Source organism: Acomys minous (assembly GCF_964271855.1).
Source record: "Acomys minous genome assembly, chromosome: 13".
Classification (NCBI taxonomy): domain Eukaryota; kingdom Metazoa; phylum Chordata; class Mammalia; order Rodentia; family Muridae; genus Acomys; species Acomys minous.
The window spans coordinates 97,146,722-97,173,260 of record NC_140495.1 but is presented as its reverse complement, the minus strand read 5'-3'; the positions used below and the strand labels follow the sequence as shown (position 1 = coordinate 97,173,260).

At 48.3% G+C, this 26,539-nt stretch overlaps 1 protein-coding gene across 1 annotated transcript in view; it reads right to left on the bottom strand.

The window, feature by feature from the left end:
- CCDC6 (coiled-coil domain containing 6) overlaps positions 1 to 26,539 on the bottom strand; it is a 96,499-nt gene that overhangs the window by 40,815 nt on the left and 29,145 nt on the right. Inside the window, exon 2 of the mRNA XM_084753983.1 lies at positions 11,026 to 11,175. Within this exon, the coding sequence (XP_084610109.1) occupies positions 11,026 to 11,175 (150 nt within the window). The remainder of the gene's footprint in view (positions 1 to 11,025; positions 11,176 to 26,539) is intronic.

Sequence of the window (26,539 nt, the reverse complement as noted above, 5' to 3'; positions counted from 1 at the left end):
AGTTGGGTACCAATGACAGAAAGGCCAACTGGTGCGTGGAGGTCAAAGGGCAACTTTCAAGAGCAGTTCTCTTCCTCTACCTTAAAACCGGGGGTTGAACTGACACCACTGGGCTTTTGTGACAAGTGCTTTTGCCCGCTCAGCCATCTCATTGGCCCAAGGAAACTTCCAAGTTGAAAGCACACCTCCAGTCATCAAGTTGTAACCTACTCAGATCTGCATCACGTCTGTAGAAAGAGATGTCACGACCCAAAAATACCCTTAGCAAATTACTCGGGACTATGCTATTTCCCAAGGTGTGCATAAGCTGCTGTTGGCAAAATCAGCAACGTTAGTTTTCTTTGCATAATGAAGTCATCCATCACCCCTCCCCTGGGGGAAGGGAGGAGGCGTCGAACCCCGCATACATGCAAGTAAAAGTTAAAGCGATGATGGTGTTACCAGTGTAATTTTTACACAATTTATATATATAAAATCAACTTTCAAAACCGAAAGGAAATTAAAGAAACCAAGGAAGACACAGGGAAGGCCAGAATTCTCACTAATAGCCAACCATGATTTCCAACTAATAACCGGCCACATTTTCCAACACTCTCCTGTGTGTGTGTGTGTGTGTGTGTGTGTGTGTGTGTGCGCGCGCGCGCATCTGAACCCAGAGGAGACTAAGAAAAAAAGCTGCCAGGAACAATGAAGCACACAAAATTCAACTTTTCCTGTCAATGAACAGTACACCCTGCATGAGCACTGGAGCCCACCTATGTCACCTCCACTGTACCGAAAAACACCAGCACAATGCACCTGGAAAGCAGCAGAGCATGGCCCGCTCCTGACCCCACACCCTCAGCAGACCCCAAGCAGAGCAGGAAGCCTGCCTTCAGAGCCTGCTCCCAGCTGTCCTTAGGACAAGCCCAGCATGCAGAGAGGCAAATTAAATCCAAGAAAAATTAGGCCAGCCTCCCTTCCTCAGGAGGGCGCAGTGGCTGACTGAGAGGCTCTAGCCACACTGCCCCCAAAGGGACACACATTTACGTTTTTTGGCAGGAGTTCGGCCACTCAGAAGGGGGCGTGCTCTGTTTAGAGGCAACCTTCCACCCATGGTCAGCTCCCAACACGGGAAGTCTTGACTAAAACAGCTGCTGCACCATCTCTAAAAGCAAGCTGGTCACCCTTGAAGGGACCCAGAAACACATAACAGAAACCAGATGTGGCAAGTCTATTCTTAACTTGTTCTTGAAAACTCAGGTTCCTACATGGCAAGGCAGTAATTCAAACTACAAGACCCAGAGGAACTTCTGAACAAAAGTAAATGAAGGCCACCTTCACGAAATACTGTCCTGCCCTTGCAGGCCTGTGTGGCGCACGAGGGCGATGCCAGTGCTCCTGGTATGAAGTCCCATGCCTTGGAACAACCTAGCAACATTAGCAGTGTTGGTGAGCTAAAGACCAGAGGAGCTCGAGTCTTAAACCCTTTAACCTATTTGCATAAAGGTGTTTCTAAATATATCCTCCGACACATTTTCAACTGCCAATATTTTATTGGCTAGAAATGGCTCCTTTAATTTTTTTTCCTTCTTTTTTTTTTTTTTTTTTTGGAAAGACTATTATTGCTTCTGCCCCCAGGTAAATTAAAACAATAAAGAATGGAATCTAACACTGAAAAGCCTCTGGCCCAGCAAGCATCATCTGCCAGAGAATGTTAATCTGAGAACAGAGAGGCTCTGCCTGATGTCAGGAAGTCGTATTTAGACAGATGTTCTACTGCTGTCAATAACTGGGGAGGTATTTCCGCTAAAGACTGCACGGTGAACTAGGAACAAAGGCTGTAACGGCTCCGCATCTTAGGTTTCCTCCTCAAGAGCCTTGCCCTGAGGAAAACTGGATGGTAAAGCTGTCATTACCAGGACAAGGCCCCCAGGTTACACCACCCATCTGCAAGCTATCAGCTATCCCAAGCCCTGACTCCATGGAAAGTCACAGTTGTCAATGACCCCCCCAAGAGAGAGCAGAGACAGCCACCCTGCTGCAGCTCCCTTTTGCCACCTCTCAGGTGACAAGGCAATTCAAAGCAGGCGTGTGTGTGTGTGTGTGTGTGTGTGTGTGTGTGTGTGTGTGTGCCTGCAATGTGTTTGTGCATAGTACCTAATGCAGATATCTGGCCTGCATACACATGGACACATGCTTGTACACACATCTGAACGCACATACTACATACATACACAGAGGCAAAGTTCATGGTCTTGTCCCACAGTCTTTTTCTCCAAAATTACAGAACTAGGCTGGTCAAATGCTTTCTGGAGACTACTCAGGCCCTGCTTCGTAGACACTGGCCTGCTCCTACCAGAAGGTGGCTCTACCTCTACCTCCTGTCCTTGTCTGTCACTCTAGGCCTTTGCTTGCAGAGCCTGACTTCCTCATGCCAAACTAGTAAGGCGGAGGGGTGGGGGCCACACTGCTAGCTGCTCCTGTGAGTTTTAATGTAGCTTGCGGCACTTTAGCGTGTCCTTCTAAAAGTAGGGGATCCCCTTGAGAGCCGCTGCCACATCCTGAGCACCTTCTGTAATTTGCTGCATTTATTGCTGCCCTCACTTGGCTAGGAACTGTGGCCCCATGCACTGCCCAGGACAGAAGCTTGCCTTCACAAGCTAGCAGACAGTCAGAGGCAGCCTTGCAGGTAAGGGGGAAAGGAGGGTTCCAGCCAAGGTCTCTGGCTTCAAGCCCTTTGCTCTTAGCCTTGGTGCAAGCTAAATTCACAACTTTCCTAACGCTGCGACCCTTAATACAGTTCCTCATGCTGTGCTGACCCCAAACATAAAATTATTTTCATGGCTAGTTCTTTTTGTTGTTGTTGTTGTTAAATGATTTATTTATTCTTATTTTATGTACAGTGGTTTTGTGTGAAGGTGTCAGATCCTCTGGAACTGGAATTAGACCGTTGTGAGTTGCCATGTGGACGCTGGGAGTTGAACCCAGGTAACTCTGGAAGAGCATCCGGTGCTCTTAAGCACTAAGCCACCTCTCCAGGCCCTCACTGCTGTTTCTTAACTGTAATTCTGCTACTGTCATGAATTGTAATGTAGGTATCTGATATGCAGGATTTCTGATATACAACACCCAAAGGGTGGCCTGACAGCCACTGGGGTAAGTGGTCACTCTGTATGGCCCTCACACACCTGCTGAGGGACGGTGACCGGGACCCCTTACTGCAGAACATCTAGAAAACTCAAACAGGCTGGATGAGTGATGGCACTTGCACTGCGTGTGCGCTGTCTGCCCTAGGATAAACCTCAGGATGAGCTCAGTTACCCGGTCCAAGGCTGCACGCTGCCAAGTGGCGGACACCACTGTCCTCTCAAGAGAGGTCACCCAAAAGTGACCAATCCAGGCTCCCCAAAGCCCCAGGCGCCTCTCCAGGACCATACCTCCTCCCTCGTCTTAACTCCCGGTTCTCCCGGTACTCACTCCCTTGCATCCTTTTATTTCCTTTCCCTTTTTTCACTGCCTGTAGCACACATGTAGCTACCAGCTTTGCCTGACTCTGTGCTTTGTCTCCAGCTTCCTCAGCTAAAGGTACTTGTGGGCAAGTTAAACTGTGGCTCCTATTTTTACTGCACTGAGTGTGCAACCGAGGGAATACGCCACGTTCACCCTCTCTGGTCACAGACACCGAGTTCTTTCTACTTGGCCGTCCTCAGGAGTGGTAGACTATAGGACATCTTCTTGAGGGCTGGTGTTCGCATGCAGACATGTGAGAGCCTGAGGCAGAAGTTATCGTAGGGAATTAAGCTTACTTAGGAAACGCATTTCGCTTCTCTATGAACAGCGCATGATAAGCCCTTAGCGCCTTTCCTGAGTAATAATGGGGTTCGGTGCAACCTCACTCATGTCCTGGCCATTTAGCTATCTATCAACCAAGCAGCTCGGCTAAATTCTTTGCCATTTCTCCTCCCAGCTGTCTGTCTGTCTGTCTGTCTGAACTGCAGTTCCAATGGGTTTTGTGTGTGGCAGACAGCTTGTCCCACTCCCTGTGGCTTTCCCTTGCGCCCTCCTGTGGTGTCTCTGTGGTGTCCTGTGGTGTCTTCCCCTGGCGGTGGCTTTTGTTTCCTATAGAGTTAAGTCCTAACGACAACAGCCCCAGGCTAACTTATCATCATCATCTCCACCCCTGACGTCTGCACTGAGCCAGGGCCTCTGCCCAAAGGCCTGTTTTCTCCATCTAAAGTCTAGACGTCGCTACGGAGCTTCCGGCCTTCTCCATCAACCAGCTGCTTTCCCACTTTAAACGAGAACTGCTTCTCCAGCCACAGAGGCCCACTCGTGAGGGTCTCCTGTGATCCTCTTCGTATGAAAGATGTTCTTGCTGATGGCTGAAGTCCACCCACAGACAGGTCAACCATCGGTCAAGACTCAAGAGGCACATTTCCAACTAGAAATGATAATGCTCCCCGGCTCTCGTAAATCCACAAGCTTCTGCCCTGCCTTCATTTTCCTTTAACCTTTCTTTGCCTCTGCTATATATACTGTCTCTCTTATTTTCTGTCCAAGGTGGCACAGAAAGCATTTTTCCAGACTCGTTACTAACTCGCTGAAGGATGCACCGCATGTGCGTGCAGACTTCCAGAGAAACTTGGTAATGTTGGGATTTTAATTTATTTTTATTTTATGTGGTTGGGGGCTTTGCCAGCATGTATCTGTACACCACATGTGTTCAGTGCCCATAGAAGACAGACAAGAGCTGGATCCCCTAGAACTGGAATTGTAGATGGCTGTTAACCACAATGGGGATGCTGGGAATCGAACTCACACCCTCTGGAAATTGCAGCCAGCACTCTACACCACTGAGCCATCTCTCCAGCCCTCGCCCCCCGGCAATGCTTTGCCACAGAAGAGCTTCATCGTTTTTCTCCAGTCTTAAGGCAGGTACAGCTCTACCAAGAGCTCCTGGTGTGCTACTTACAGGGGAGTTAGGGCTTAGACTATGGCCACCGATGGGTCTGTGGCATTTCAAATGCAGTTTAAACAATCTGGCAGCTCCTTGCAGCTGTTTTGTGAATGGAACGTATAAAAAAAAAATCCCTTTGCTCCATGAAAGGAAATGAAAACCAGACAGAGCTAAGAGTCTGGTAATTGGGAATGAGAAGCAACTAAAAAACCAATCTTCCAGCTGTTTTGATAGCTCTAATGGGAAAGCATTCTCCCCTGGTCAGTATTCTCTCCGAACACCGCTGGCCACGAGGACCACAGGTCCAGCCTACTTAATGAAAAGCATATATCAAGGGCTCCTCTCCTCCCATGGGAGGCAAAGTTGTCAACCGAACGGATGCCAAGACATTCCTGACCCCAGTGACCCTGAAATTAAGACAACAGCTTCCTGTATTATCACTACGTCATGTGATCTTGCTGTCTGCAGGAGCCAAATAAAATGTATTACCACCTTAGTGTGGCTGGCAGGAAATGGCCTCAAATCTAGCATGAATCTTTGAAAAGGACAGGCTGGGAGTCTGTGTTCACTTCCAGTGCCTATTGATACACCAGGCTACTCAGAGGCACAAGTTTTGGGAGTTCTGGAACAAACAGATCCCTCTGATGGTACTGAACGGAGACACACATCCTCCATGACGGAGAAGAAGGCACGGCGTGAGCCCAACCGGACGCTTTATCAGTTGCCTTGGTCATGGTGCTTTGTCTCAGCAGTAGAAAAGTAACGCGCATTCTCCCTCCTCAAAGCAAGTCCCCAGGGGGCTTCCTCCAGCAAGACCACCCTGCTTCCAGGCAGCAACTGAGCGTCCAGTACTCAAGCGTATAAGGAGCTGCTGCTGCTGCTGCTGCTGCTGCTGCTGCTGGCGGTGGCAGTAGTTAGTGGTGGTAGTGGTGGAGGTGGTGGTGGGTGATGGTAGTTAGTGGTGGGTGGTGGTGGTGATAGTGGGTGCTGGTGGTGGTAGTTAGTGGTGGTGGTAAATTCTCACACCAACTACCACAGCAAGGACAGAGCTAACTGTGTAAACAGGAACAACTGGGCACTTCTTTTGTCTCCTTCCCATCGTTGTTCCCTTGTAAAGAGACGGAAGAACACCAGTCTGAGGCGCTCCCGGTCCACCTTCTGCACAGCGCCCACTGGATGCACTCGCCATCATCATCTGAAGCACCTGCTGTCAATCTTCTGCAAGGTGCCCGCACCCATCTAAGCGCCCGCTGGCAAACCCTGGTGCTTTACCGCCAGCTTTGCGCAAAACTTCCATGTTTCTAAGACGCTAAAAAAACTGCTTCAACTACTTCAATTCAGGAAGGTGCTCTAACCTCAGGTTCCAAATCACTAACAGAACTGACACACGAGAGGCTGGAGAGAGAATGGCCCAGCAGTTAAGGGAATCCACTACCCTTGCAGAGGACCTGAGTTCAGTTCCCAGCACCCATGTTGGACAGCTCATCATCATCTGTTAACTCAAGCTCCAAGGTGATCCAAGGCACTGTTCTGGCTCTGTGGGCACTGCACACACACGCACAAACCCACACTCAACACACACACACACACACACACACACACACACACACACACACACACACAGGAAAAGCTGGGTGTGGTGGCACATGCCTGTAATCCCAGCACAGGGAGGCAGAGGCAGGTGGAATTGCTGTGAATTTGAGGCTAGCCTGGTCTACAAAACAAGTCCAGGACAGCCAAGGCTAAAGAAACCCTGTGGGGGGGGGGGGGCAAGGTTGGGGGGGGGGACGCAAGATGACATAGAACAAAAGAAAACACAGTGAAAGAAGAGAGAAAATAGAGTTAACTGATTAGCATAAGACTCTAAGCACTTCTAGCTAGAAAGGTCATATTTCCCTCTGGGCCAGATTATATTTCAAATGCAAATCAAAGGCATATAGGACCATGAACCTATTTGTTGTTTTTCAGTATACAACCTGAAAACTGGAACAGATTTTTAAAACTGAGGAATATGTAATATTTAGCATTCCTTCTTATCCTCAACTATATTACCATGAAAGACAGGGGCCCAAAGTAGTCATTGACTCTTTTGTAGCTATATTTACAGAGAGGAGTGACAGAAACAACCAGAAACAGGGGGATACACAGGCAGGCATGCACTCGCGCACACACAGGAAATGAACCTGATGCATCCGGTGTGCATCAAGTCCAGTGGGGAATGTCCAGCTGCCAAAGCCAGGCCAAGTTAGCACTGAAAAGCCGTAGTGGGCAACCAGGGCCATTAGGAATTTTGTTTTTTAGCAACTGAGGATGAGCATGGAGTGAATCCCCGCCGGGCATTTTGATTACACTAGTTCTTAATGATGGGAGCAAGTGAGCGCCTTCCTTCGCCCAGGAACAAGCCTGCCTGTGGGGCCTCGATGCAACACCTGAACAGGACAGCCAAGCCTGAGGGCTGATGTCAGACGGACAGGAGGAGTTCTCAAAAGGCAATAGGGCTCCAGCTGACAGAATTCTAAAAGCCCACCTAACAAGTGTCTAGTTACAGAAATGGAAAAGGCACACGCAAACAATAAAGATAACCACCTAGCATGCCTGTGGTGCACGCCTGGGATCCCAGCACTTGAAAGGATGAGGCTGGAGATCCGTGAACTGGGGGAACTATCGATAAATAGTGATAAATTAATAAATAATTAATAGTGTGCGTGCCCAGCACGCAGCAGGGTTACTGCCAACATTCTGAAGAGCTGCCTTTGAGACTTCTTTTTTCTAAAACACGTGCCTCTCACGTCAAAGTCTGACCTGACAAAAACAACAAACACACTTTAACTACAAACAATGACGATGCGTTCTGAGGGGCTGCAGAGCTGTATCCTCCCCACCTTGTTATTACTATTTTAGGTCACTCTTTCTGAGGACTCTGGAGAGAGAATAAATACCAAGAACCCAGAGAGACAGGGATCTCCACAAAAGGTGGCGGCTGCCGCACTCCCTGCTGTTGACGCGGTTTCATGAGAAGTTGGAGCTACCCTAAACTGAAGATTGGATTTGCTCCAAGGGACCCAAGGACCCCAAACAGCAGGAAGCAGCTAAAGAGAACTCCGTCCCCACCCATTTCTCCACTAGCCTTCTCTTTCCTACCTGGTGTTGGGGGTGCTGGAAGGGGTTGGGGTAGAGAAGGTAGAAAGAGGCTTAAGGAACCCAAATAAAATAAGAGTTAAAAACTAGCACTTACATCTCTTTGGTCTCAGGGATCCCTCTGAAATATATACTTAAAAATGACCAGTCACTTTAGAGAAGCCACACTGTCCTATAAGTAGGTGTCCACTGGCCTTTGGGTGGAACATGCTAAGGCCTGTCATAGAGAACAGGTCAATTCCACGGGTCTGTCAGCAGCACCTACAGCACAGTCTCTGTCAGCAGGCCTTTTATTTCAAAGCACTGTAAACAGAAGCGAACATCTAGAAAGCCATATTAAAGTAATTACACAGTTGGAAAAGCCCATTGGCAATAATTAACTCTAAAAATCTTCCAGATGCAAAAAGGATTTCCACACTGGGAGGTTCTGAGTTTGAGTGCTCGACAAAGGACGGGCTAAATCCACTAAGGAGAGAGACAGTAAGAGCCTGGAGGGTGAGATCAACCCAAAGGCGGCCATTTCTTATAGCTATGAAGCCTCCAGGGCATCTGCTGTGATGAAATGCCTGGCTGGTGGTTGGAAGGGATGTGTCCATCACACTGAAGGGCGTGGCGGTGGGCGTGTGAAGGGGCTTGCACCCTCAGGGAGAAAGCAGAGTGGGCTGAATATTGGCACTGACTGCACTGTGACAGAGAGTGGACGAAGTCTCAGACTGCGTACTACTTTGGGAGGGGAGGGTTCAGTTTAGTTTGTTATACAGTTCAACACTATTCTCTTTAGAAAGAAAAATCAGGGGTATGGATTTAGGTTCGTATTATCTGCATATTTAGATTTTAAGGATTATGGAAATAACCCATACAATTCTCCAGCTGAATTTACAGAACACTGGGAGATCACGTGTGGTACCCAAGCCATCTTGTACCTGGAGTCCCACAATCACTGCTTCCCATGGCTCTTACGTATTTTCACTTTTTCCATATCTTATTTGAAAGGGCATTACTGTCACTGGAAAAGCAGTGGACCGTGACAGGTGACTGGGAGGTCAATTACAAACAATACAACTTCTCACCCCAGTGATGAATTTTTTGTTTTGTTTTTTGTTTTAGAGACAGGGTTTCTCTATGTTATCTTGGCTGTCCTGGATCACTTTGTAGACCAGGCTGGCCTCGAATTCAGAGATCCATCTGCCTCCTCCCCAAGTGCTGGGATTAATGGCATATGCCACAGCACCTGGCTTCAGAGATGAGTCTTTACAGTGAAAATTAATCTCCTTGCTAGATTCTAAATTTTTTAAAGTTATTTATTATTATGTTTACAGTGTTCTGCTTCCATGCACACCTACAGGTCAGAAGAGGGCATCAGATCACATTATAGATGGTTGTGAGCCACCATGTGGTTGCTGGGAATTGAACTCAGAACCTCTGGAAGAGCAGTCAGTGCCCTTAACTGCTGAGCCATCTCTCCAGCCCCTCTAATGGTTTTTTTTTTTTAAAAAACAGTTCAGCCAAATAGTAACAGTAACGTGAGTTCAATAAGAAAGAGGCTTCTTGTGTCATTACAAATGAGGACAACGGATGGACATGGGTAAACACAAGCTGTGGTTGTGTCCCTGCACTTCCAAAACATCATGCAGAAAAAGCCATCCACTGGTGTCACGGGCCACAGCGAGCCAAATTAACCTCCTCCCTCTTCTCTCTAAATCACAATGAAAATGAATAATTTTTTTTAAAATTCTGCTAGGAGCCCCTGCTAATGACCATCCCTGTCTCATACAACAGCCACTACTGGAATCAAATTCCATATAAGCTCCAGCCCTGCCTTTAGTCAATGACCAGGAAGAGAAAAATCGAGAAAGGCAGTTTCCGGGGATGAATGATCTTAACGCTAAAACTTCTACACACCAAAGCTTCCTGGAGAGGCCTCTGTGTGAGGAGGTAAGAGCCCAGCATAGTGTGGCAAGCCACCTGTATCTTCTTATAAAGAAGCTCACTACAGCACTCCTTCTCCCGTGTAATGAACGCGACCTGCGCGTGACGCTGGTGAACAGAAAATGCAAGCACATGCTCCCTTCAATGATGTCGCAGCGCGGGCGAAGATGGTCTCCTTAGGAACAGCCCCCCCTATCTCGGTATCTTATTTATCTTCTATTTAATAGGAATTAACATACAAACTATCGCCATAGAGCAGTGGGTTCTCAACCTTCCTAATACTGCGACTCCTCAATGTTGTGGTGCCCCCTAACCATAAAATTATTTTCGTTGCTACTCCGTAACTGTTATTTTGCTAGTTAGGAATCATGATGTAAATATCTGATATTTCCGGTGGTCTGGGGGCGGGGGAGGCTCTGTGAAAGGGTCGTGACCCGCAGGTTGAGAACTACTGCCAGAGGGTTTTAGTTGTATTTTTCAGATCAAATAGGCAAGAAGATGAATGAACTCCCAACAGACCCAAAACCCTCCAATGTGCTTTGTGCCTGGCTTCGCTCCAACGACTACAGAGATGGTGCGATCCGATCCCCTCACTGCTCGCCCGTTAAGAGCACGCCCTCCCTTCAGAGACACAAATGTGAATGCAGAAGACCCACCTGTGACTGTGCTGTGCAGACATCTGTGACTCAACTGCAGACTCCATAGAGCGAGCCAAGCAGCAAGGAGTCTTCCACTTGATGATGCTAAGCCCCGTGTTTCTACAACGCTACCAGCGTGCAGCGGCCTCACCTGTGCTTTCTTAGCTGGTGCCCATCAGCCATCTCTCGAAGGCTCAAGCAACACGCCACCGCCCTTCCTGAGTGGAGCCACCATCTCAAAGGTCTAAATCCCAGTATTTTTAAACCTCACAGGACCCAGGTGGACAAGTGCATCCATCAGCACACGTGAAACGAAACACTCTTATATATAGCCATCTTTCCCGGGGCAGGAGAGGAAGGCAGAAGAAGAGAGCAGCTTACCTGCATCAGTTTCCGAGAGAGCTCATTGGTGAGAAATTCCTCTTCCTTCTCGTAGTTGACGGCGAGGGTCTCCTTCTCCTTCTGCAAGGCCTGGATTTTCTTGAATAAAGTGTTGCTGATGAACTCTTCTTCCTGCTCAGCCCTGGCTTGCTGTTTGGAAAAATTGAAAGAACAAAACAAAAAACATGGGGTGAGGACGTGGAGCACTTCCTGAATGCAGCACAGCTCCTCCTTCTAGAGGTGCCTAGTTTTAACGAGAGCAGTTTTTATCTGTGAGCCACCATACCCGCACACACAGAGCAGAATTCAGAAGGGACATGAGGTACAACTTCACGACGAGTCCAAGGGCCTCTGCGCACTATGGATGAGCCTGTTTTAAAATTCTGAGATAGGGCTTCTCTGTGTAGCCCTGGCTGACCTGGACTTTGTGCCTGCCTCTGCCTTCCTGAGTGCTGGGACTACAGGTGTATGCCACCATGCCCAGCTGTGTGATGCTTCTTAAAAAGTGGCAGGCCAAATTATCAAAAACTGGATTTCATGAAGCACTTCACCATCAGAACATGAACACGCAAAGCCAAAGCCCCTCCTGACGGACAGGACCACCCCTGACCAGTGAGCACTCCCTAAATGCCACGGCCTTGAATGAACCCCAGCGCATCCGTGTGTCCACAGAGCTGTTACAGAGAGGCACCGAGCCCTCAAGGTGGGGTGATCGCCAAGGCAGGCATCACCAGGTTGAAAACCCACTGGAAGGACACCACCAAAAGAGGCCAGGCATAACGCAGTGGGTGACAACACTCTTCCGAGGGTCACCTCTCCATCCCCCCAAAAGCTTTTAATAAAACATGAACCACTCCAGGAAGACCCCTTTTAGAAAGAATCAGACTCAAAGGAAAAGACACCAGCATTCTGGTGTGTTTATTCCACATACAGTCCTTTAGGTTTGCTAGTTAACTTTGGGATGTTTATGTGCATGGATGGGCCTGTGTGGATGTCTGCACCATGTGTGCGCAGCGCACCCATGGGAGCTGGGAGGCAGTGTTATTAGCTCCCCGGGGACAAGAATCATCGGCTACTGTAGGCTACTGTGTGGGTGCTGGGAATCAAACCAAGATCCGGGGAGAAGAGCTGCCAGTGCTCTTAACTGCTGAGCCATCTCTCCAGCCCCTTCCTTTATTATTTTAAATAGATATTTTAATTTTATTGTTGGCGTTTACAAGTAGGGAGAACACGGCCAAGTCCAGGGAGAGAAAGCGGCAGCATAAAACCCACGCCCCTGCTGACACCAGACAGCCAGAAGGACAGGAAGAAAGAAGTTGCTTGACACTCCACTCTCACCACCTTTACCATTAAAGGCCCCACAGCCACTCCACTCCCACGGCTACCTAGACAGATACCAGCCTCCCCAGTACGTCCCCCCCCTCCCCAACCCTCAGTGGCAGGCATGACCCTAGCTCATCACCCTCCCAATGACCCTAAAGCATTTCTGCCATATATGCTTGTAATGCTCTGACTGAAATCCTGAACTACACAGAAGATGCACAGCTAGAGACAGGTCAGCACCCAAGTTCCCAGGAAAAGCCACTATGGTTAGCAGTCTAGGAGTATCAACTAGCTCAAGTCCGCGGGCAGCAGAGGACACCAGGAGCAGACCCCAAGACCCTCCGGGGTTCCCTTGCGTGCCTCTAACTTCACTGGCTTTTGGGAGGATCTCATTCTCTCTGCTACAGCCAAGGAAAATAGCTGAGAATTCAACATTTGTCTTTTAAATCAGTATCTACGCTTCCAGGTTCAGAAACCTCAAGATCTCCCAGTCACGTGTGAGACAAGAATCCCAAGTATTTACATACCTAGTCTAGAGGTCTAGGCTCACCATCTACCCAAGCGACTTGCTCTTCTGGTTCTGATCAACCTAGTCCGAGTCTCACTGTCCTAACCATAGCTTCACCACAGCAGTAAAGGAGGCGCCACCCAGGCTGGGCTGGGCACCTCCTCCTTTGCCTGTGGCCTACGGGGACAATGAGAGCCTTCCGGCTCATGATGCTTCCGACACTGAATACTTGTGACACTGAAGACCAACCGACCTTCAGGCTCCATCTATTTAGCGCCTCTGCCTCATCGTTTCATTATCAAGTTAAGGGGATGGCAGACTGAATGCCTCGTAAACAAGAGCTCTGAAGATAGATGAAGGATTTGTGGTTGCCAACGAGTGGGGACTGGCATCAGCTCTGAACAGACTAGCAGCCGCCGAAACCGTGCCTCTTCTTTTAATTAAAAAAAAAAAGGACAATTAACAAAGTGTGTTCTATGGGGACTCTGTTTTCTACACAGTTTTTTCCCGGGCAAAAGAGCAAGTTTTTAAGATGATGTAAGCAGAGGGTGGAGAGAGAGAGGGCTTGGCTGTTCCTGACGCGCCACTGGGGTGGGAAGCTGGGTCTGTGCAGACACAAGCAGCCACCACTTCAGAGTAGTCATTTATTGCCCGGCAAAGCCCTTGAGTAGAAAATGCTACACTGAAACCCCGCTTTACAGTGAAGGATTAGCCTGCTGAAGACTACTCGGAAGCGGGGTGTCCTGGTGAATACCTGTAACCCCAGCATTTGGGGGGTGGGGCTGAAGCAGGATTATGATGGGTTCGAAAGGCAGTTTCAGCTACCTTGTCTCAAAAGCCCGGTGGGGCTACCGGAGCTTATGGAATTTATGGTACGCGCCCTTCAGCTAAGGTTCCTCGGCTGCTCTAAGTTCAAGTTGGGGCTGTCTGATTGGCACAGGCTAAGAAGGAGTTCACAACTGAAGACAACAGGTAAGATGTATTCGACACTGCCTCTGAGAACAGTGCTTTGAGAAAGTCTGACCCGGCACTCAACCCTGACGGTACCTTGTGTGTGCGGGGAAGCCTGGTCACTACATACAGAAGCCACACGCCATAGAACAGCCTGATTCCATCTAATCCAGCAGGCTTTCCACCCACAGCGTGGGGCATCAACTTCACCACATCAGCCTCAGTCTGTTTCTGTTCTTACACCCCAATCTTCAAACAGGCCCCTGTATCTAATCTGTACCCGGCCATCTTTGGAATGCATTCCCTACGAGAGGTCAGAAAGGAGGCAGGCTGAAAGCAGATGGGAGAACAAAGCCCAAGCTGGGGCACTGAGTCCCAAGACACCAACAGGTTGACAGAGGGAGACGAATCAGGTTCCTTGTGAAATCTCATCCTCGGGTGACATCAACTATTTCCCCAGGTATCTGAAATGCTCGAAAACCTCAGTGCCCCTGAGCGCTGTCTCGGCTTAAAAAAAAAAAAAATCAAACCTGAGTCTCCAAGCTGAACAAACAGATCAAGGTTTATCCATCACTGTGGGGACTTCTCAAATCTAAATGTAAACAAGCACATCGGCGACTTGAGGAAGAAAATCTTTATTGAATTTGTGTGTGTGTGTGTGTGTGTGTGTGTGTGTGTGTGTGTGTTTGTAGAACTGAAGATTAAAACGAAAATTAAAAACGCACACTACTCCACTTTCATCCCCGTATGAACCTCGCCGCTTAGAAAAGAGGGCAGCTGAGTAATCCAGTCACGGTCTAGTGTCTGCACAAACACAGTGGTCTCTCCCACCAGGGACCCAGCACTGCCTGTCAGTGTGAGAACGGACCATACAATCTCTCGCCATCACCCTTTTCCTATCCTACCCGAAATAACCCCGGTATGACAGAAGATGAACACTAAGGAAAGGGAGAGGTGCATCAACTCCTTGGGGAAAGCGAGCACGGAGCGATCCGTGGATGGGACTTTCCAGAGTTACCACCGCAGAGATTTGACGTAGAGCCCACGGTGACTGGCTAGCATCTCACGCTGTCACCAGCGGTATTCCGGTGAATGAGGACCAGCTACTACCGTAGCATTCACGGCTGGTAATCCTGAGAGCCTGAACGAACCAGAACCGAGTGGGTTGATATATAACACATGCTGGACCCAGTAAAAAGCAGAGCGTTTCCCCAGAGCCTTAAAGTACAGGAGGACATGTCCTTGGCCTCAGGGCCAGGGAAGGCCCATCATCAGGCACTGTTCAAGTGTGGACCAGCAGGACTCAGTGCACTGACTTAAGAGTATTACCTTGACACTGGCTAGCGATTCTTCTTAGTAACTGAGAGTCATGAAGTGTCAAGTGCTTAGGAGTCCAGGCAGGATCCATTTACAACTGCAATTTAAATTTAGTATTTTTTTTTTATATACTATTCTAATTATTTAAAATTATTATTATTCTGGGACTGGAGAGATAGTTCAGTGGTTAAGAGCTCTGGTAGCTTTTTCCGAGGACCTGGGTTCGGAGGACCATTTGTAACTCCAGTTGCAGGGTGTCCAACGACTTCTGAACACATCAGACACACAAGTGGTACACAGACATACATACACCCATCACTGCGCCTCCTCCTTATCATCATCATACATTTTAAACTGCTATCCTGTTGCCTAGCCACTAATGATAAAATTTTAACTTTTGGAGGTCTCTAGAGGGGAGCACTTGTGACCTATTATCAAGTATGTACAGGTCAGAGGACAAACTGTGCCCATCTTGTGGGTACCAGGGGTCAGATCAGATTCTCAGTCCTGGCAGCATGCCCCCGTATTCTCTGAGCCACCTAAATCCAAAACAGCTTAAAGTCTTGCTCAGCAGTTGGGGAACTGGGGAAGGGACTGAGTTTGAGGCGAGCCTGGGCTACATAGAGTGAGTTCCTGGCTATCCTGAGCTACAGAGTCTGACTTTGCCTCAAAAGATTAACAATAATACCAAATCTAGAAAAATCTTAGTTTGAACAGCATACTTTTGGGGGCAGCAGGAACCACCCGGCAAGTGTGTCGGCAGGCAACCGGGTTAAAATTAAAATGCCCATTCTTTCTAAACCATCATTTGCAGGGTGCAACTTGCACTTACTGACTGCCCTGGCAGATGCTGAGAATTTAATAGGATCCCTCGAGACCGACAGCTGGCGGGGCTTATGGGATTAGCTTACATGCTGGTTAGACCAATAGGTTTATCAACACAAACCACTTTTCTGCAGAAAGCTGTTTAAGGAGAGTGTCACAGACACCAAACACAAGCCAGGCACACCGCCATTCTAATGCAATACTCAAGGGGAGGATCACAATGCCTCACCTGTCTGTACCAGCTGCGTATGCTCCCTCCCCGTCCTGCACACTAGTCTGCTGCAGAAGCAATTGACAAATAAAAGTATTTCTTAACTCTATCCCAGGAGAAAGACAGAGAGAGAGAGAGAGAGAGAAAGAGAGAGAGAAATAGAGAGACAGAGACAGAGACAGAGAGACAGACAGAGACAGACAGACAGACACTTCCAACTCTCTCCCAAGCCACGGTTATAGGACTGTAGGACAGGAAGACAAACAATGCCTATGTTTGCTTCCCAGTTAACGAGAACTCCGAGATCTTGAGACTAAAAGGAACCTAACAGCAAATTTTACCAGCCCAAGGGTGCACATCAAAGAATTATAGAGAAAGGCTAGTATCCCTACCACCTCCACAGCCGGGACAGGAGCATCGTCTCCTGCGCACACGCTGCAGTATGTGGAAAGAACCCAGCTCTGCACGTACATCTCACCCTACCATACGAACTCAAACACCCTCAAATTCATGAGTGACTCCAGATGAGACCCTTGCTTACCTGCGTGGGTCTATCATAAACCTATGCACTACACTGGTCTAACAGTTTGGTGACAAACAGACCACACTGAGTGGGAGGTTCACATTCAGTGTGAAACCCCAGTCGGGCTACCTGCTTCACAAGGTAGCTACGTGGCCACTTCTGTGTGGCTCCAGTGGGCTCATGTCTGCTTCAAGGCATTGTTTTCTCCCTTATTCAGTGAAAAAAATGTCACCTCCCTCTGAGGTGGTGTCAGGACACAATTAAATAATCTGGTTGGGCTGGGGAGATAGCTCAGCTGGTAAAATGCTTGCTGGGGTGGGGGGGCAGGGGGATGGGAGGAACGGGGGACAGGGAGACAGGGGACAGTGGAGAGAGGAGAGGGAGGAGAGGGCAGGAGAGAGAGAGAGAAGAGGAGGGGAGGGAGGGTGGAGAGAGGAGAAGGAGGGGGAAAGAGGAAGCGGGGAGAGAGAGAGACTCTGACTTTGTTTCAAAAAATAAGGTGGATCTGGGGCCTGGTGGCACACACTTCTAAACTCAGCCCTCAGGAGGAAGAGGCAGGTGGATCTGTGAAGTAGAGGCCAGCCAGGTGTACAGTGCCAAGTTCCAGGCCAGGCAGGGTCATATAGTGAGACTCCATCTTAATAGGTAAATAAAATAAAATAAAATAAAATAAATAAGGTGGGCCATGATTACACACACAGAAAATACACAAATCGCCACAGTACCTCAGTTTTCTTAGAAAAATAAAAATGTTTCCACACAAAACTCACAAGCGTTCACAGTAGCATCATTCACAAAGGCCAAGAAGTAGAAACTACCTAAGTGCCCATCTGTGTGAGGTCAGGACCTATGCTACAACACCAAGGACAAAAGTCAGTCATAAAAGGCCACCTGCCCTAGGATACCACACCAAACCCAAGCAAATCTGCACAAACAGGAAAAAGAACAACGGTTGACTCCAGGGGACACAAGGACTCTCTGCTTGAGGTTGACCTGTAGTGCCATCCCTATGACCTGGGCATAGAACTACCTGAGGGCCAAGCAGGTACCTCTCTCCGGCCGAAGACACACGAGCTTTGAGGCACAGTTTTGGCAGGAAAGAGGAAGATGCACAAAAAAGGCTGTTTTCGGGGGCGCACCTACTACCAGTCCTGAGGAACTGAGAAGCCAACTCAGCCTTGACAGTGTGCCCACCATGATCCACAGCTCTCCCCAGACACTGCAGGCCAGGAGCAGAGCCCCACCCCTCCCCCCAGGGCTTAGAAGGCGGAAGCTGAGGACTAGGAGAGTGAGTGCCACAGGCCCTGAACACGGGCAGCACAAGAATCTACAGTCTGCAGGGACAAAGAAAGAAATAATCCCAGCAAGCTACAGCAGCTGGCTTAGCTGCTGCTTCCACAGATCCAGCCTTAACCGGATGCCCAACAGAGGAGGTGGTGTGGTATGACCAGCAGTGACTTCAGAACACGCACAGGGTTTACCATTCACTCAGGAATGACAAAAATCAGAAAAATCAAGCACAAAAAACAAAAGAAAAAAACAAAACAAAAAACAAAAAAAAACAAAAAACAAACAAACAAAAAAACAAAAAAACACTACCAAGTGATAAAACTGTCAGTAGGAAAGAAAGATCTAGATCTAACCTTCCAGATAAAAGAACTGGGGTGTTTACAGCAGCAATGACAGAAGACTTAATGACCTAGCAGAAGAGGGAATGTCGAGGAGCCAGAAGCAGGGGGATCTAAGTTGATTTAAGGAAATTAAAATTCAGAGGGAACACTAGGGACAGGCCCCCAGAATCAGAATCAAGGGGTCATCTTCCTGGGGGTAGGGTGTGAGCAAGGGTAGGAAACCCTAGTCACTTCCCCAGGGCGTGGCCCCCACCCACCTTCCTAGGGGAAGGAAGATACTACACTAACGAGATTCCAAAAGGAAAATGATGCAAGGAGGCTGCAGTGCCAACTGTCGGAATGACCAAACATACAGTCACAACAATCCTCACAAGCAAGGAAGAAAGTGCACATTAAGGCCACTACCTGCACATGCTAGATTAGTGAAAATTAAGACATTTAATAAACATCAAATTTTGACAAGAACAAAGACTTATGGGAATTCTGGATGTAATGCAGCTGGCAGTGTCGAATGGTCCAGGTGTTCTGAAAAACTAAGTACTCTGATTCTCTCCAGGGTACCAAGTGCACTCTGGATATCTGCCTGGAACAATCTTGCCCTGTACACCAAGAAATAACTTCTATGGACGCATGAAATACCATGACACCTCAAATACCTTGTCAGAACAGAAACAGCAGCTTCAAAAGAAATAATAGACAATGGAGTCCTAAGAAACACGGCTAAACACATCACGAAGCAACCGAAGAAACAGTGCAGAATCAAAGAAGCTACAGAAGAGAAGCACGCTTCTTCAGTCAAGTTAAGCAAACAGAAAGGCAGACTACAGGATGGGCTGGTCTAGTGAGGGGCTGGAGGGCTGGTTCAGCGCTCCTGCGCTGCCTCTCCCCTTCCCTCGAAATAAAAATAAACTGGGCACGATGTCCCACGCCTTTAATCCCAGCATTCAGAGGCAAGCGGATCTCTGTAAGTTCCAGGCCAGCGTGGTGTACAGAGCGAGTTCCAGGACAGCTAGAGCCGTTATACAGAGAAATGCTGTCTCAAGAAAAACCAAAAGCAAACAAATAAATAAAAAACCCGGAAGACCTGAATGCAGACTGAGGACTAGTGGGGAATGAATGCATCCGCTGACGGGAAAATAAAAGGTGAGTATTATGTGAATGCATTTCAGACAGGTGTGTGGAAGTGTCACAATGCAGTCTTAGTTAGGGTTTCTATTGTGGTGATGAAACCTCAAGACCAAAGGGCTTATTTGGCTTACATTTCCCTGTGAAACTGTTCATCATCAGAGAAAGTTGGGAACTCAAACAGGGCAGGAACCTGGAGGCAGAAGCTGCTGCAGAGGCCATGGAGGGTGCTGCTTACAGGCTTGATCCGCATGGCTTATATAGCACCCTGGACCACCAGCCCAGGGATGGCCCCAGCCACAATGGGCTGCCCTCCCTCCCCCTCCCCAAATCACTAATTAAGAAAATGCAACCTGGCCAAGTGGTGGTGGCACATGCCTTTAATCCCAGCACTTGGGAGGCAGAGGCAGCTTGAGGCCAGCCTGGCCTACAAAAGCAAGTCCCAGATAGCCACGGCTACACAGAGAAACTCTGTCTCGAAAAACCAAAAGAAAAGGAGGAAGAAGAGGAGGAGGAGGAGGAGGAAGAGGAGGAGAATGCAACCCGATCTCATGGAAACATTTTCTTAATTGAGGTTCCCTCCTCTCAGATGACTTCAGTTTGTGTCAAGCTGACATAAAACTATTCCAGCACACTTGCTAATTAAAAACTGTCATTTTATTTTTTCTAATTCCTTCTTTATTGCTGTGATAAAACACCCTGATCAAAAACAGCTCAGGGGAGGAAAGGGCTTGCTTTACTTAAAGTTCTTGGTCCTATGCTAACAGTGAGGGGAGTCAGAGCAGGAGCTCAAGCAGGAAGTGAAGAGACTACAGGAAGTACCCAGGACCACCTGTCAGGAAATGAAGCTGCCTACAGTGGGCTGCGCCCGCCAAGTCTGTCTATCTGTCTGTCTGTCTGTCTCTCTCTCCCTCTCTCTCTCTCTCTCTCTCTCTCTCTCTCTCTCTCTCTCTCTCTCTCTCTCACACACACACACACACACACACACACACACACTTGTCAACAGGCTGCTCCGATCTGGGCAATTCCTCACTCAAGACTCCCTCCTCAGGGTGACTCCAAACACTTAAAGCTAACTGGAACGATACTAAAAGCCACTGACCCGTACATATTTGATAGAAAAATTTTATTTTATCTGAACAAAACTGTTCATGTACCACATCAAATGGTGGCATTGCTAGACTCTTAAAAACAGAGCTGTGTCTAAGAAGCAAGTGGATCCTTTGGTCCACCACCCCGTGGCTCTGGGCTCGACTTGAAATCCTGATCGCCCACTGCCTCAGCCTGCCGAGCGCTGGGGCTACAGGCATGCATGGCCACACGCCACCTCTACCAGAAATGCAGTAATAACATGTCAAGTCACGTCAAACAGGCAGAAAAAGAGACACGTATCTCATAACATAGTAAGATGTGAAAACGTTCCTACTTCCCAATCGCCGTGACACTTCACAGGCTTCCAGCATGACATCCCCCCTCCTGACAGTCACACAACACGCTGGCCCGTGCTTGGAGCGTCATCTCTACTATGCTTTAAGGCAAACACCACCTTATCAATACTTTACAAGCTAAAAAAAAAAAAATGTTCTATGTGCATGTCGTTAGAGTAACAGTTTCCACTGCAGTCTAACTTTGATTCAACTCCCCAGGCCAGGTTTCAAAAACCATGCTGCAGATTCAACTCCCAAAAACCACGGCGCAGAGTGGCTGAGTTACTGTATGAGAAAAGGGAGTTTTCGTTCTTTAAATACAGACCCACCTGCCGCTGTGGTAACCAGTCAGATGGGAGGTTACTGCTTTAGTCCCTAACAATACAAGATGTTCCTCCCAAATCAGCTTTCTCCCCCGGATAGCTGAACCCCTCCCCTCGCAGGGTGATGCTGGCTGCTGCCCTTCCAGCTGGCACAGAAAGGCAGCTCAAACTGACCCAAGTTCTACTACAGTGTGAAGAGCTGCCCAACCCTGATAACATCTGAGGTGTGAAGAGATGAGAAGGTGTCACAAGACCATCACCCCCCACACCTGAGCCAGCCCCCCAGAATCACTCTACCATCTTGCCTCCTAACCACGCCCAGGATCTGAGCAACAGCAAGGGCATGCTGTGAGCTGGCTGCTGCAACTTCGGCTGAAGTGACCAAGATCAAAAAGCAAGATCAAGGTGCAGGAAGCATCAGATTCTTGAAAAGAAGCCATACTGATGGCAGATGGGCAAGCAATTGACGGTGGTGTCTCCAGGCACCCACACCTGCAAATGCACTGGTGGTGGTGGCCATCTCCCTACTGCTGGCCACTCTGGTCAGTCAGTTAGTCGTTTCTGAAGCTTCTGCCACGTTGTTACAAAGACCATGCTGAAACAGTATCCTACACTGTCCTAACTGACCCATCCAGCCCTGGGTATCCATTTCAGCCAATGGCTGTTTCCTGTGCTTGCTCTGAGTCTCTAGAGGCGTGGCTTCAGGGCACTGACTTCCACAGACAGCGACCCCTCTGACTCTGGCTTAACAGACAGCTAGCTGGTGTTCTGGAGGTTTGTGATGCTCTTTCTAGTCTTCCTGAGGGGGAGGAACGAAGACTGATCCTTGCTCTCAAGGATAAACTTCTGGGTTCACGTGAAGGTATTCTTCTGGTTGGACACCAGGGTACAGGGTCAGACTAAATTACCTCCTTGAGGCCCTGCGTCTCCTGTGTGTGTGTGTGTGTGTGTGTGTGTGTGTGTGTGTGTGTGTGTGTGTGTGTGTGTGTGTGTGTTCTCCATTGGAGGGAGGGTACAGCATCCCAGATTTAGGGGTGGAGAGGTAACACAGAGCAGAGGCCCAAGGGTTTCCTGGAAAGCTTGCTGTCTGGAGCAATGGGTGAAGGTAGTCCTGAATCCCATAAATACTATGCCCCAAAGACTAAAAACCAAGAGCTGCAGCCACTTGGCCAAGAACTCGGCCAAGCTGCCCGGCATTCTAGCCAGGCTTTCAGCCTTGTCCCACTTCCTGAGGTGACGTGTCTGAAGGATCTGCTGGGCCAACCCACCAGCAGTGTTACATTATCCACCCCACTTGCTCGGGATTATTTCCATATTCCACTACCAGTTATGGGATGAAGTGTGTCCCTCCGAAGAGATAGGTCAAAGTCCTAATTCCCAAGTACCAGTGAGTGGTGAGGGTGACCTTATTTGGAAATAAAGTCTCGGCAGATAAAGTTGAGATGAGGTCATTAGGGTGGGCCCTACTGTAACTCCTGACATCCTTAACAAGGGAAACCAGAAACTGGAGGAGGGGAGGGGTGAAGGGCAGCAGCTCTGTAGCGGGAGACAGGAAAAACCAGAGGCTGGGAGAAACCGGGACAAACTAGCAGGGATTCCCTGAAGGCTAAGAAACCGCCCTGCACTCACAACTGTCTGTAACTCCAAGATCTGACATCCTCACACAGACATGCATGCAGGCAAAACACCAAGGCACATAAAATTAAAATAAATAGATTTTTTAAAAAGAAAGAAAGAAAGGAAAGAAAGAAAGGAAAGAAAGAAAGAAAGAAAGGAAAGAAAGAAAGAAAGAAAGAAAGAAAGAAAGAAAGAAAGAAAGAAACTGCCCTGGCCAGTATCTGGCCATAGGACATTAGTTTCCACAGCTGGGTGGAGAACACAGATCTGTTGGAATCACTAAGATGAGAGGACGCAGTCTAACACCGCTTGGGCAAATAGCCTGCACCACAAACAGCATGGGAGCACACGCATGTACACACACACACACACACACACACACACACACACACACACACACCTCTAAAGCATCTAACGTGTAAGGAGCTACGGGAACAACTCAACATACTTTATCCTTAAGATCCCAAAGGAACCTCCAGATTTCATGCAAGCGCCTATAAATGCATTTACCCTAATTCTTCGGAGGTTTTATAATAAACTGGAGGAAGGGTTGTTTAGCCTTGAAAACTGGAACAGTTGCAACCATCTAAGTACTTCTTAGGAAGAGTCAGTGTTGCCACAACTCAGTGGTGGTGTGGCACTTACACAGATGCAACCTGCATCCAGCATGCTGCAGCGCAGCCCCGGCTGGCTCGCTGAAGGAGATAAAGAGGCAGTAGTTGCTGGCCAAGTTCCTTCCTTACATGTTTACCTGGCAAATAAGTCCAACAAATCAACTACACCACAAGCACAGTACCATAGTAAAATGAGAGTAAGAGGCAGGACATTACACTCTGCCTAGGAAGGTAACTAAGGGGCAATCTGTTGTCCTTTTAGTTCTGAAAATACCTTACGGGAGTTCAGCTTGCCTCCTGTTCTCCAACCTAGCCAAGCAATGGAGCTGCAGTCATTTACTCACCTGGGTGTGTGTGTGTGTGTGTGTGTGTGTGTGTGTGTGTGTGTGAGAGAGAGAGAGAGAGAGAGAGAGAGAGAGAGAGAGAGAGAGAGAGAGAGAGAGAGAGATGTGCGGAGCTGTATGTGCGTGTGAGTGCATATGTATGTATGCTGAGGTCAGAGGCTGACACTAGGTTTTGTGTGTGTGTATGTGTGTGAGAGACAGACAGACAGACAGACAGACACACAGAGTGTGTGTGTTATGTGTGGAGGTGTATGTGGGTGTGAGTGCACATGTATGTATGCTGAGGTCAGAGGTTGACACTGTGTGTCTTCCTTGATCGAGTGATCACATATCGAAGCTGGGTCTCTCACTTGAACCCAGAGCTCACCGATTCAGACGGTCTTGCCAGCCAGACTACCTCATCTGCCTCCACATACAAGCGGGCCACCATGTCTACCTGGCACTTACACGGACCCTGGGGATACTATACTCACTGAGCCATCTCCCTAGCTCCTGTCTGGACATTTTTAAAAAACATATTAAAGTAACCATTTTGAAGCACTTCATTACAAAAGTGACTCATAGCCTAAGCTGTCCAGAGACGGACACTCAAAGCCATCCGCTGCAAACCAGGTCAGAGGTGCTTCCGAGACAGTCACTGACGACCAACCTTCAGGAAAGCCACAGTGTTCGGAGTTGATGAGCCAAGCCTCAGTTAAAGCTCGTCAAACAAAGCCGGCATCTGCACTCCCCATGCTCACCTGAGGTGGGAGGTGCAGAGAAAACAGAATCCTTAGATGCTAACAGGCCACCTGCCACAAAGAAGGTCTAGAAGGCAAGGGCACAGACCTGAGTTTCGATCTGAGGCGAGCGCGCGCACACACACACACACCATATACATACAAAAGAGATCATATAGATTGAGTGATAAACAGATGGAAAATAGACAGTCAGACGAGACAGGCTGACTGACTTTAGATAGGTAAGATTTTTAGACAGACAGTCTGCTCATCTGAAAGGACCAGGACAAACTCCCCAGGATTGAGCCAGGACATCTGGGTCAACTTTCTAATTGGGAGAGAAAAAAAAAAATCATACGGAGATGGCAGGGAGCTAGAAGACAGTAAGTTCCAAGATTCGAAAGCATGCCAGACACTGGACTTACACTTTCAAGCTTCCTGTGGCAAGCAATCCCAAGTCCAAGCTTGTCTCTCTCAGAGAAGCAAACGCTGGGTAGTGACTCTTTAGTTACGACACCACGGAGTCTGAGTGAGTGTGTGCCACTGCCTCCTGGGCCTTGCAGCCCTGGTGATCTTTGGTGTGTGGTTTTCTAAAACAAGTGGTCCTCTTAGTGCAAAATTCCTGCTTCTCAGTTTCGTGTTTCAGACGGAGTCAGTGGCACCAGATTACTACACACACCTACCATGCAACAGGAAGGAGCATGTTCCCCATCATGCAAAGCGTACTGTTATTTTGAAGAAACCGGCCTACACAACACACCTGCCTTAATAGAAAAGTCAGTTCTGCACACGTGAAAACATGATTTTAAAACTCCCAAGAAGTGAGCCAGGGTATGGTGGTGCACACCTTTAATCCCAGCACTCAGGAGGCAGAGGCAGGAGGCTCTTTGTGAGTTTGAGGCCCGCCTGGTCTACTCAGTGAGTCCCAGGATAGCCAGGGCTATACACAAGAAACCCTGTCTCGAAAAACAAGACAAAACCTCCAAGAAACAATACAATTAACAGCACCAAGCATGTGCAAGCAGCACACGTGCACACCGACACATCCTTTCACACGCCTTGTTTACCTATCATCCATATGAGAATGTAAGAGCTGGGGGGGGGATGGGCAGAGCGCTATGAAATGCTGTCAACCACACAGGGCATGGCCAGCGAGCCCATGAGCTCACTACAGCTGGGGTTACCTGCACAAGACCTCAGGCCAACGAGGTCAGCCACATTCCAGCAGGCAGTACAAAACTGGACTCACTGCTTTAGAAAGTGAGAGCAAGATGGGCCTTGGTGCACGCCTAAAATCCCAGCACCCAGGAGGCAGAGGCAGGCGGATCTCGGTGAGTTCGAGGACAGCCTGGTCTACAAAGCAAGTCCAGGACAGCCAGGGCTATTACACAGAGGGGGGAAAAAAAAGAATAACAAGAAAGAAAGTGGGGAGGATGACACTATGATGCCGGTGGTGAGGAGCATGTCTTACGGAGAATGAGAGAGGAGCTGAGGGTTGGCAGGCTCACAATAAACTGCATCCATGTATGAGATGACTAAAGAACAAACAAAAAGCCATCAAAAACCGTATCCCCATACCGAACGCCCAGAATACCCACCGCCCTCACTACTCACTCACCACCATTCCCCACCATGGAACTTTCTGGCATCCTTGAGAAGCTGCTCTGCCTACAAAGAACATTGACCTCTTTCCAGCAAGTTCCACCAGACTTACAGGTGACCACCACATAAACATTATCTGTTAATTAAAGGGAGTGGAGGGGAAATGAAGTAAAGCTACCTGGCTTCCAATCTGTACAACAAAAAGCTGAATGCCCCACGTATAATTTATACATAGGAAACCTGAATAGGATGTTAACAGAGTGGGATGGGCAGAGCATTCACCTCGTCTGTGAAGCAAGTTGGATGCCCAGCACAGCAATGACAATTTTTTTGCATTTTGCCAACATAGCGAAGTCTTTTTTTTTTTTAAATCCAACCTAAGAAAGCTTATCTAGAATAAGTGGATAATTTAACATTAGGTGACCCATTACATTTGCTGATGCTCAGATTTTTT